The sequence below is a fragment of the Palaemon carinicauda genome, chromosome 28, assembly GCF_036898095.1.
Source record: "Palaemon carinicauda isolate YSFRI2023 chromosome 28, ASM3689809v2, whole genome shotgun sequence".
In the NCBI taxonomy this organism is placed as follows: domain Eukaryota; kingdom Metazoa; phylum Arthropoda; class Malacostraca; order Decapoda; family Palaemonidae; genus Palaemon; species Palaemon carinicauda.
Window position 1 is genome coordinate 54,393,980 of NC_090752.1, and position 13,922 is coordinate 54,407,901.

At 35.8% G+C, this 13,922-nt stretch overlaps 1 protein-coding gene across 1 annotated transcript in view; it reads right to left on the minus strand.

Moving 5' to 3' along the window:
• Nucleotides 1-710: 710 nt before the first annotated feature.
• LOC137621815 (beta-1,3-galactosyltransferase 1-like) overlaps nucleotides 711-13,922 on the minus strand; it is a 65,313-nt gene continuing 52,101 nt past the window's right edge. The window contains exons 4-5 of the mRNA XM_068352322.1: nucleotides 7,840-8,175; nucleotides 711-4,078 (exon numbers count right to left, since the gene is read on the minus strand). Of these exons, the coding sequence (XP_068208423.1) occupies nucleotides 3,257-4,078; nucleotides 7,840-8,175 (1,158 nt within the window). The 3' untranslated portion in view covers nucleotides 711-3,256. The remainder of the gene's footprint in view (nucleotides 4,079-7,839; nucleotides 8,176-13,922) is intronic.

Here is a 13,922-nt window from a genome sequence, read left to right on the forward strand (position 1 = left end):
GTCACACATGAAATATCCACATGGATTATGAAATGGGTGAATTTGGATTATGATCAAAAGAGGACTTTTAAAAATGCTAGCTTAAATTACACCTTAAGGAAATAAGTTACCGTTACTGCATTCAAACGACTAAGCTAAATTCTACAGCAATACAACGTAAGCTTAAGCTTACTATATATACCTATGAATTTTGAATGTTATTATATTAGGTACCCTTCTGTAATACCCATCCTTGCTTCACGTAAGAATAGTTACCACTAATGATAAGTCAACTCATGAATGATATGGTAATAGTCTCCTGTTTATGGTTCCCGGCATTGACAGAATTACATTTCACCGGGGAGGGAAAACCGTTTCAAACAAGAGGTAACTACTATACTCTGGCTGTTGCATTCCTGCCATAAGAGGAACAAATTCCCATGTGTGTAATTATCGATAAGATAAGGTCGAGGATATTGCAAACTGTTGTTATACACACACTTGATCATAGTAGAAGTGGATTCGGAAACCCTGAAATGAATGGTCAGAAGCAAGATGGGGTAGAGATCAAAATAATGGGGGGGGGGAAAGGAGAAAATACTATCATTTACACCATTAAGTCTGGATGCAACATTCTATGTACACTAAAAAAAGAAATGAAAGTTTTGTGCTATTCAATATTTGTATTTTAGGGAATGTCTATATCAACTTCACATTCTCTCAGTTGGTTCTTCAATTAAAGGTTATGAAATCATTTCCATAAGTTCAAGTAGCAGTTAAATGAGTGAAACTGAATAAAAGTGACAAATGTTTAAACATCATACTTTAAAAATTTGAATCCTAATTACTATGAACAATTAGAAAATTTACAAAATCAGGAAGAAACTGAGAACAGTAATACAGTAATATATCCTCATTTTTTCATTATTGTTTTTTTATATACTTTACAATCGTTTCTGAACTTTAAGTAGTCAACAGTATTCCCCCTATCCCAAAATTCCTGGAAAAATTTAACATAAATACACAATATAGGATTTCAAACTCAAAACCCATTTTCTTTCAAAGATTCTTGTTTCTTATAGTAATTAATTCAAAAGTAACATCTGCATGGCTGTTATGTATACGGTATGCATTTTGTATTTACATAAGAGTTTCATGATATAATTCAAAATCTGAGCATGCTATGTCAATAATGACCATGAAATATGAAAAAACCAAAAGGCACTTGCTAGGGTTAAAGACATCCTCATCAAAAGTGTCTCAATATTGCTTTACTTTTTTTTTTCTATCTTGGGAGAATAGATACATTGGTAATTCCACTCTCATTTAAGAGTTAAAATATCAAATTTACATTGATTTTAAGTCATTCCACAAATAATACCAAATCAGCAGTTTTGATTTTGTAAACTAGAGCAAAGATCAGGCCTTGTAAACAATACACCTTATATAAAACTTGTATAACCTTTCAAAAACATTTTTTGGAGAGATCCATGAACTATTTTACATTAGTCGAGTACTGGGCTCTACCTCGTAAGCATCTAGAGTCCTTATAAAAAACCTATGCGCTTCTATATAATTACTTGATCAAAATTCTGTTTTACAAGTTATAAATATGCATTGAGGATAAGCTGATTTTTATTCATTAGAATGAAGAAACAACTAGTTCAAAAAGTGCACAATAAAGTATAACAAACTTGAAAAATTTCTATCGAATTTTTTAAATCATGGACACCATATGAGTAGGCAGAAACGATAAGCATATGGACATTTCCAATATTTAACAATAAAAAAAATCTATGGTAAAATAATTTTGACTTTTTAATCTATTTCCTTCTTGTTCAAATGATATAAAAGTATAATAGCATGAATGGTTTTTGAAGTTTTCTTTTGGCCAATGAAACTGAATTTTAACTGGTCTAAGAGGACACACAACGTACAATGCACAATGTTTATAAAATTCACAACCTGAAAACTTGACCAATTTATAGTAGTGCCTTCTTTGTGAAAGAAACCCCACTATTTTCCAAGTCCTATAAAAAGAAATGAAATATGCAATATAAAAACAAAGATTGAGGTAAGTTCAATAGTAACATTCTACTTTTTGAAAAGGGTAAATGAAAAATTCCAATCTGCTACAACAATAGGAAGTTCTAAAAGAACACTATTCATTATTGGCTTCCTCAATAAAAAAAAATAAAAATAAAAATTATATCAGATCTTCAACAGCAAAGAAGCATTAACATACTACACTGTCCAAAAAAATAATTGGATTACACTTCTGGTAGGCTACATTAAAAGCTGCCTACAAAGTCTTTCTATATATAATAGTTGAAAGAAGTTATCTTATGATCTGCATTGCCAAAGTGGGATCCTGTACGGCATATGGATAATATACAAATCCCACGCCAATGCAACTGTTATTTAACTTACAAAATCTCATGATTAAAAATAAAAACCATTATAACAATACGCTAACTACCAGCAAGTGTACTCTTCCTGAAATATAAAACTAATTTCTTAACTGAGAAATATAAAGGATCAATTTTCCTAACTGAAGAGAAATATGCACAGTTGATTATCTCAGATACTCTCCTTTCTCACACTAGGAACATCTCAACACAATAACTTACAAGCAAAGCACATGCTTTACGAGTTGATAAAAAAAAGAAAAAAACCTGAAAAAAAAAGAATTTCACATCACAGATAAGCAGGGTCTCACTTCTTTTACCAAGGGATGATTAGCATTGCTAACTTTCACGTCTTAACTTACTATAAAGCATTCTGGCACTCCAAGAATAAAAGGCCCTCTGTATTTTCCATACAGGAAGCTCATTAACAAAATATACACCATTCAATCACAACGTTCTGAGCAGACGGAATAGTCAATAGGTTTCCAAGCGTCATCTTCGTTCACATTTTTTCTGCTTATCTTTGGCTCATGTTACCGAGATTACTTTTCAAATGTGTGAGGTCTTCATCATGTTAAGTTTTGAACAACATGTGATTATGTTACTGATGCACGAGGGTTACTCGAGACTATTGTCAATCATGCGATATATGGACTAGACTTGGATGAAAACTTCCCTTAACTTCCATTACAACTCACAAAATGGAGAATCACAGACACATGGAGCCATATTTGAGCATATATATATATATATATTCATCTATATATAAAGTATATCACATTGGTAAATACATACTACTGTATACTGTAGTCAGCAGAAACGGCCAACCTTAAAAAAAAAAAAAAAATGGCAGTTCCACATATACTCGACTATCCAGTTTTACACTTTGCTTTCCCATCTAATGTCCTCTTGTATATATCAAATTGCTCTTCATATTTCACCATATGGATTGACACAGTTTTCATGAGTGCGCATGAGTCTGTTAATTTGATTTTTTCGTTTCTAAAACGAGAATCTCCAACTCTTCTAATTCTCAAACTTTCCCCAACAATACCTGTCACTAACACATCCTCAAGTACAAAGAATGTAGTCCCAAGAGCTTTCTGGTAGATGTCGTCCACTATATCACTGGTGAAGAGATATGCAGGACCAGTGAGGAAATCTGGGTATTTCGTCTTTTTGTAAGTGGCAACATCAATGTAATACTTGCTCTTTTTGTTTCTGACAGGTTTCCATCCCTTTGCCAGACGGCCGTACATCACCCGTCTGTCGTTTTTCTTTGAATCGATAAACGTTAGCAGCAAAGGCATATTGATGAACATATCGTCATCCGTCTTCAAGACGAAATGAGACTCTGAACAGTACGTTTTGACCCATTCAAACATGGAAACTGTTTTGAGGGTCAAGTTGGCATAGTGATCGATGAAGTTGGCTTGGATGATGTCACCATAAATTTCATTTTCTTTGTCTATATTACTCTGGATATTGGCATTTGTGGTTCTACCGACAACAAATGCCATAACCACATCTCTCCTGATGGCAAAATGGCCCCATGTTTGTCGAACAGCTGTGCGATGCTTCTCGTGATCTGGAGCAGTTGTTATCAATACAAGAACTTTCAGGTCCCTCCCATTGTTTATACACAACTCTTCGTGAGAAACGCTGAACCCTGATTCGTACTTCTCGCCAACCTGTTGAAATAAACGATAATTAGAAAAACGGTAAAATGAATCCTTATATAAATTTTTGTTTTATGAACCGTACCTACTTTTATCTAATCATGGCTAGGCTATACTAAGTTCAACCAATTAAATATCATGGAAACTTCAAAGATGTAGATGTCCTTCAATATCACAGAGAACTTCACAGATGTTTCAATCTATTTATGGTTTCTGTCATTACAAAATGTTGATAGATCATAGATCATAGTTCATAGATATTTAGTGCATTACAATCCATTAGAAAAGTGACCAAAATTGGTTCCTTCAAATACATCAAATTATGTCTTAATATACATACACTATTTCTCACCAATTAAAAAGGTTACACTAGTTAACTAATTGAAGCCCTTGAACTTAAATCTTCCTGCTTTTCCAACGAGTATTGTAGCTTAGTTAATAAGGATAGTAAGGTACTATGTAAAGTGCTTTATTATTATTATTATAATCATTATCATCATTATTATTATTAATCATTATTATTATTATTACTAATAGTGTATTATTATTTCAATTGCTAAGCTACAACCCTAGATGAAAAAGCAGGATGCTGTAAGCCCAGGGGCTCCAACAGGGAAAATAGCCCAGTGAGGAAAGGAAACAAGGAAAAATAAAATATTTTAAGAACAGTAACAACATTAATATAAATATCTCCTATATAAACTATAAGAACTTTAATAAAACAAGTGGAAGAGAAATAAGATCGAATAGTGGGCCCGAGTGTACCCTCAAGCAAGAGAACTCTAACCCAACACAGTGGAAGACCATGGTACAGAGGCTATGACCCTACCCAAGACTAGAGAATGATTGTTTGATTTTGGAGTGTCCTTCTCCTAGAAGAGCTGCTTACCAAGGCTAAAATATGGTATTTAGCTGTTCCCAAAAATGTGTAACGCATAGAAAAAGGAAAAGTAGCTACAGTGACTGACATAAGTATCAAGTAGTGCACGAGCATTATGTCTTGTGAAGTAGGGTAATTGCTGACACCAGCTTTACCAAAGGAAGTGATACAGGCCAGTGTATTTTTCTGAACATGGAGGGCAGCAAGATTGATTGATTGATTGATTTGAAGTTCTCTGGAATCCTGACATGAAGGCAGCAAGAAAAAATCATATTTGGAAACGAAGTTCATATGTCACACTGAAAAACAAAGTAGACTTGCAAAGTGGATGATAGGAGGTAAGAACTCTTTTTGCGCAAGGAAAAGGGTGTCATAGTATAGTGCTGTAATGATCTCTGCTTAAAGGAAAGGTTCCCAAGTAATCTACAAAATTAGGAGTCTCTTTGTAGATCTGAAAATATACATATGAAGTGTGATTAACCTAAGAAGTCTAAACAGGAGAGAGGTATTGGATAGTTCCAAGCAATGAAGACTTTAAGTGATAAAGTGGTCATGAAAAGATTCATTACTTAATTTAACAAATAAGTAGACTTATTCAAATCTGTATTGCAGATGCCAAATGCTTCCTGAGAAAACTCATTTGCATTTATAGAGTTAAAAGAAGGGAAAACATTAATGTGGACAATAAAGCACACTATTCTATCCGTTTTCATATTTCCTTTCCTCACTGGACTATTTTCCATGTTGGAGCCCTTTTGCTTATGGCACCCTACATCCTTAAAATCCATCGAGATAATACAGTACATTCATAAAATATTAAGATGAATTTTCCTTTCAATTACATTTTATAATCCGAAAACTATCTAAACCGAGATATGAAATACAATACATATATAAAGCACAATGTTTTCTGGAAAATTCCCATTAAATTTTTTTTTTTTTCAGAAAAAAATAGTCAAGTTCAATAAACAGCACAATTTCATAGTTTAGCCAAACCTTTATTTGTACAAAGTTGGCCTTTAGCTTTGAACAAGGGACTATTGAATATTTCAATTTTCAAATATTCAGTTCATGTCAGCGACAGTTTCTAGTCTTGATAGGAGCTTCCATTGCCTTATATGGCACTTCTTAAATGAATACTTAATGCTCCAATCATGACAATTAAATAAGTCAAGAAAATGTTACAACAATTAGGAACTAACCATCTACATTCTAACGTATAGCATGTTTAACCAGATGTCTGTTATAACTCTTTTGGGCATAGTCTGATGCATCCATTTTTTTAAAGGCGAAGTCAAGAAGACTGAGTTAAAGAAGCCGGACAGATGAGTTTGAAGAGACCTACAGAAACATTTAAAAAATGTAATATGTATAGAACTGGCATTACATTAAAAATCATGAATTATACAGTGTCATAGCAAAGCAGTGGCGGGAGGGCATTATCTAAAATGCCCCACAGATCTCCAAAATGGAAGGGGGGAGGGGTCAGAGAATAAAAGTAAGTAACTGTACATTTAATATCAATTTTACCTTTAAGGTATCTATAAAATCAACCTTAATAGCATCTTGGAAAGTATAAAACAGCACCTAAAAGGGATTGATTTCCTTTTATTAGTGGTTGTTGTGGCCTGATTGGTATCGTCTCAGCCTGGTGTTTGCCAGACGGGGGTACGAGCCCGGCTCAGACTTGTTAGTGCCTTTGCCTACAACCTTACCATCCTTGTGAGCTAAAGTTGGGTGGTTTGGGGTGAGTCATCAGCAGCCATTGCCTGGCCTTCCCTGGTTCAGCTTGGGGATTTATCATATAATATATGGATAGTCTCAGGCAAGTCCTGCTCTCTAGGGCAATTTTACTGTCCCTTGCCTCTGCCATTCAAGCTAATCAGGCTTCGATCACCCCATCTCGCCAGGCCAAAGGGAAGGTGGCCTCTACTAACTGCACCATAGGTCCCAAAATCTTAAACTACGCCCCAGATTTATACACAGGGGAACTGAGCAAGGAGACTGAGCTAGACATTACATGTTCAAACATTTTCTTTTTCAGGATATATATGGTGCAACTCTTTCCCATTTATTTTTTCCAAAATTAGATCATGATTTTTATTTATTTGTAATGTCTACATTAGGAAATTATTCAATCCACCTACAAAAGGTTATTATACAATCCACCTTCAAAAAGGTTATTATTCAATCCACCTTCAAAAAAGTTATTATGCAATCCACCTTCAAAAAGGTTATTATTAAATCCACCTTCAAAAAGCTCATCATTCCATCCTTCTGCAAAAAGGTTATTATTCAAACCACCTTCAAAAAGGTTATTCTTCAATCCACCTTCAAAAAGGTTATTATTAAATCCTTCTTCAAAAAGGTTATTATTCAATCCACCTTCAAAAAAGTTATTATGCAATCCACCTTCAAAAAAGTTATTATGCAATCCACCTTCAAAAAAGTTATTATGCAATCCACCTTCAAAAAGGTTATTATTCAATCCACCTTCAAAAAGCTCATCATTCAATCCTTCTTCAAAAAGGTTATTATTCAATCCACCTTCAAAAAGTTACAAAAGGTTTTCAACCCACTCGGTCCTCGAAGGAAAATAACCTTCAACTTATCTACTTAACTTTAAGGGCTGTTTTTTTTTTTCCTGGTCCTCCCACACAGAGGAACCCTGTACCATACAGGACTAACTTCATCAATTTAAAGTATACATTATTATGTGTTTAATGTGTCACACAGCATAGTTAGTTCATTGTCAAATCCACATTATCGAAGCACTTGTAAAACAAGATAGTCTTTAGTTTCTTCTTGAAAACCCTAAGAGCATCTCTCTCTCTCTCTCTCTCTCTCTCTCTCTCTCTCTCTCTCTCTCTCTCTCTCTCTCTCTCTCTCTCACCTTAGTTTTCCCGCTAAGGGCGTTGATGGAAAGCCCACTGGACGAGGCCACATTGCTCTTCTTGGCCACCGTGGTCTTCTTGGTAACCGTCAGCTTGGGCTGAGGGGCCGATCCGGTGCCCTGGACGACGACCACATTTGGAGGCTGAGGTTTGTTCTTAGCGGCCTCAACGATCGCAGCTGCCTGGGGTGGTAGAACGCCGGCGTCAGCCCCTTTGACAGTTGCGTCAGCTGCACCGTTGCTGCCCGAGGATGAGGAGGAGGAGGAAGAGACTGTCTGAACGGTGGAGGAGACTCTTACGGCTGTGTGAGATGGTGCACCTGCAAGTAATGGAGACTTTTTAGTGATGATAATTATGATAATGAAATAAATAAAAAAAATTATGATGGAAAACACTTACAATAATTAATAATTATCATTCATAACCCTGCACCTTTTTGAATAGGTGCTGGAAATACCAGTCTTTGTAAAAATGTATTTTATTGGGGGTGTAAATATATATATATATATATATATATATATATATATATATATATATATATATATATATATATATATATATACATATATATATATATTTTTTTTTTCACGGAACCTGCAATTAGATCACAAAACCCGCAATACAAAATTTTCAACCATAAATATATTTATTTTCCCATTCTGTATTGTCTCAGATAATCATTTATATTATAAGGATGAAATGCATTCTGTGAACAGGCACACGTAGTTGTTGAAGATTGCCTGGCCCTTTTGGCCAGACACGGGCTCTTGCAATCTTGTAGCCCGTAGGATAAGAGGCACACAAGTCAGAAAAAAATTAAACCAATTCCGAACTCAAATTTTTAGTGATTTTTTTTTTTTTTTTAACAGAGCAATAGCACTCTAAGTTCTCCGGTAATCAAATTACCTTTACATCAGAGAAGTTAAAAGTCAAAATATTATTATTATTATTATTATTATTATTATTATTATCATCATTATTATTATTATCATCATCATCATCATCATCTAAGCTACATCCCTAGTTGGAAAAGCAGGGCTCCAACAAGGAAAATAGCCCAGTGAGGAAAGGAAACAAGGAAACAGATAGAATAGTGTGCTTGAGAAGTACCCACAAGCAAGAGAACTCTAATCCAATACAGTGGAAGACCATTGTACAGATGCTGTTTCCTCTGAAGGTCTTAATTTACGTCACCAATAATTCACTTCCATTAAATTCTTCTCATTTATGAAAAAGATAATTTAAATACCGTTATTATTATTATCATTATTATTTTCTAAGCTACAACCCTAGTTGGAAAAGCAGGATGCTATCAGCCCAAGGGCTCTGACAGGCAAAATAACCCAGTGAGGAAAGGAAATAAGGAAAAGCTAGAAGAGAAGTTTAAGAACAATAATAACAGTAAAATAAATCTTTCATTTACAAACTATAAAAACTTCAAAATAACAAGAGGAAGAGAATCAAGATAGAATAGTGTGCCTGAATGTACCCTCAAGCAAGAGGTCTCTAACCCAAGGCAGTGGAAGGCCATGGTACAGAGGCTATGGTACTACCCCAAAAATAATGAATAATGTATTATGGGGGTGAATGACACTTCGCCTGGACCCTGGGGGACTTAAGAGCGAGATTAAGTGACAGAGAATGACATGGAGGAAGAAGAACAATTTGCTGTTCTAATAGAACAGCCTAAGGCGATGTCATGTCAACAACAATTGGGATATCGAAGGCTGAAGGCAATTGCTATTTCCTCCCGTTCGGTGGTATTCACAGATGACAAAGGCTTTAGATAAATTGACAAAGTCTCTGATCGAAATTATCGTTGGAAGAATTATTCTCCCGGACCTTAATTCCGTTGGATAAACAGTAAAGGTTTAAAGGTCCCTCATGAATGGTAGAGGCCAGCGGCAGTGACATTGCCCTAGCAATCAGGACAATACCCTAGAGACTGACCATATATATTATATGATTACTGCCTAAGCCCCTCTCCACTCAAGCTAGGAGGAAGAAGGGCCAGGCAATGGCTGCTGATGACTCAGCAGATAGACCTATAGGCTCCCCCAAACCTTAGCTCACAAGGATGGTAGGGTTGCAGACGCTAAAGGCACTAACGAGTCTGAGCGGAACTCGCACCCCCGTCTGGCAAACACCAGGCAGAGACGTTACCAATTAGGCCACAACAACATGCACACACACTTCAAAAGTTCATGGTTTCAGTAAAAGTTTTTATGTTGAACAGGTTGCCATAAGTCATTTTATAGTTTATATTTTAAATATGTTTTGATGATGTTACTGTTTTTTCTAAGATTTTATTAATAGTTAATTACTCCCTATATCATTTGTTTCCTTATTTCCTTTCCTCACTGGGCTATTTTTTTCCTGTTGGAGCCTTTGTGATTATAGCATCTTTCTTTTTCAACTAGGGTTGTAGCTTAGCTAATTATATATACATACATACATAATTTAGTGTTCATTCAAGCATAGAAAAACTGTGGCATTTTTAGATGTATTTTTTGGAATATTGTAAAATTGCAGTTTTTCGAATATTGAACATTGCTCAATTCAAGGTTTTCCGAAAATAACTCTGGCACTTCCTCGACATTCCCTTGTCGACCTTTCCCTGGTATAAATCAATTTTATTTTTTTACTTGTGATATATCAATTTATCAAAAAATTGAATTATTTTTCCCCATTTTCCCCGTGTCGGCTCAAAATATTGGCTTTCCTAAACAATACTTCAAGCCGATTATGTTTGTTTAGGCAGGGAGTGGAGATCCACACCAGTTCCCCTATACACTTGCCTTTAAGCAAGAACCCGTGCTAGCATAAGCAGGGTCATTCTTACCCAACATTTTTTTTTCTCGTGGAAAAAGTTCTGAAAACCAATTGATAAAATTTAAATGTTTTTTTTCCTGTACTTAGATTCGACCCCAAATTACAATAGATTGTAACAGTTATAGCAATGTTTTTAATGTGAAATTAATTTTTCATAAACTGCAAAATATTTTTCCTAGGGTCTTGGCCTAGATCAACTTAAACCCCCCCCCCCCCCCCCCAAATACGCCTTTGGTTACGCTTAGTTCTAAAACAAGTAAATGCTTTTCTGTTGGACAGGTTGATAAAGTCTCGTTTAAAATTTTATATATGATTGAAATATTTTAACGTTGTTACTGATCTTAAAATGTTCTATATTTTATTCATTACTTATATATAGTTTATTTGCTATTCCCTTTTCTCCCTGGGCTACTTTCCCTGTTGGGGCCCTTGGTCTTGTAGCATCCTGCTTTTCCAACCAGGATTGCGGCTTGGCTAATAATAATAATAATAATAATAATAATAATAATAATAATAATAATAATAATAATAATAACAACAACCTGGGACGCAGGTAAAATTCACATTTTCAAGAAAAAAATGAAAAAAATATTCTAAAACTTTTCTTCAGGAAAGGCGTTGCCATTTCTTGAATATATTACAGATAATCACAGACAAACGTTAACCCTTTGTAACTGAACGAAATAGTTGGGGGCCACTGGCCGCTTTTTAGACCTAGGGCCTACTGATTTAAGGAAGGGCGGAGTACCGTTGAAGTTGAATTCCTTGACGTTAGAGTTTAAAGGCAACTCGTGAATGGCGGAGGCAAGGGATAGTGACAATGCCATAGAGATTGACCACATATACATATGATCAAAGCCCAAGCCCCCTCTCCCCCTAGGCTAAGACCAGGGATGACCAGGTAATGGCTGCTTATACTCAGGTAGACTTAAAGGATCCCCGAAACCCAAGCCCAAGCCCCCTCTTCACCCAAGCTAAGACCAGGGAGGGCCAGGGAATGGCTGCTGATGACTCAGCAGGTAGTCTTATAAGGATCTCCAACCCAATGCCCAAGTCCCTCTCCACCTAAGCTAGGACCAGGGAGGACCATGCAATGACTGCCGATACTCGGCAGGTAGGCTTATAGGATCCCCTAACCCACGCCCAAGACTCTTCTCCACCCAAGACAAAACCAAGGATGGCCAGGCAATGGCTGCTGATACTCGCAGGTAGACTTATAGGATCCCCTAAAACCCACGTCCATGCCCCTCTCCACCCCATATCTAGGACCAGGGAATGGCTGCTGATATTCAGCAGGTAGTCTTATAGGAGTCCCCAAACCCATGCCAAGCCCCTCTCCACCCAATCTAGGGCCATGGAGAACCAGGCAATGGCTCTTGATACTCAGCAGGAAGACTTATAGGATTCCTAAACCCACGTCCAAGCCCCTCTCCACCCCATATCTAGGACCAGAGAGGGCCAGGCAATGGCTGCTGATACACAGCTGTTAGACCTGTAGCGCCAAACCCATCCTTAGCTCACAAGGATGGTGAGGTTGCAGACACTACTTATTCAAACTGTGCCAGGTATTCTTGTGTACAACTGTACAGGATTTGAAGATACCTTTATGTAAAATTGCAACTACTGTAGTATAAAATACGCATATTTTACAATTATCAGACATATAGTACACATACATATGAAATGTACAGATATAAAATATATTTCCTTAAATAGAATATATACAAATGTACATAAAATACATATGCCCATAAACTATATAGTGCATGTAGATAAATAACATTTGTCTTTGGGTACCAAACATGTGCATGTGTACAAATAGATAGTGTATGGATTCTACCTATGTGTATGCTTCACATACATACACATGTAAGGACCCTATCATGTAACTGCTGTCAGCTCTCACCAGGTGGTTGTTCCGGGCTTAAAGTAAGTACCTGGTAGTTAGGTAAGCATAGATGGCTTAAGAACCCAAGTTTGGAGAAAGGGTGGCACTTGCACCAACATTCCAAAGACACTAATGGTATGTATCCCATTCTGAGTGGGGATACCTTAACGTATATCGCCCTGATCAGCAAACCTGTACTAGTCAGGGCCCATCCTCACTAGGTTGGTTTGCTGTGAGCGATCACACTAAAGTCTCCCACCATCATCAATCAACAGTGGCCAGCGTGGTGATGAAAATGGCCAAACCCCAGACATAGCATATCTGAGGCGTTTGTCCCGCAGTGGATTAGAAACGTTGTTGTTGCTAATATAGTGTGCGTGTGCGAGAGCGCGTACACACACACACACACACACACACATATATATATATATATATATATATATATATATATATATATATATATATATATAATAGTGTGCGTGTGCGAGAGCGCGTACACACACACACACACACACACACACACATATATATATATATATATATATATATATATATATATATATATATATATATATATATATATATATATATATATATATATATAATACTGTATATATATATATATATATATATATATATATACTGTATATAACACCATAGTCTAAGCGTTGACATTTCAAAACTAAAATATTTGTCTGATTAACATAAAATATTTCGACGTCAATCCATTGCATCAAGAAAAAAAGCAACTCAAACGACCTTCTCTCAATGTACTCTTAACATGTTTAAACGTGATTGGCAGTCTCATGTGGGAGAGCAAACACGCATTTGTTTACCTCACCAAGATGGCGATCCCGCCTGCCACACTCGGCGGAAGTCAATTTACTCCATTTTTTTTTCATGGGCCGTCTTCTAACACACACATAATATCGATGTAGTTCGGGGATCAGACGCTTTCAAGTTCGGAGACGTTGGTTTTGAGTATATATATCTAAGACTGCTAAGCGTGTAAGATTGAAAAATGGCGAGATGAATATTCCTTGAAAGATACACAGCGTTGGATGATGAAGAAGAAGAGCTTTCATCTGGCTTAATGTCAGGTCGAAGGTTTGTTAAAAATACGTCACTTGAAAGATGTGAAAAAATTGAAAATAATTCACTTGTTTAAGACAGGAATTGAAAATAATTCGCTTGTTTAAGACAGGGAGTAATTAAAAATAATTCGCTTAAGACAGGAAGTAATTCAAAATAATTGACTTGTTTAAGCCAAGTAATTTATATAAAAAAATAACACTTTTTAAATATTTTAATAGCAAAAGCATAAGATAACAGTAGTTTTAAACAGGATTTCTTTACAAAGAT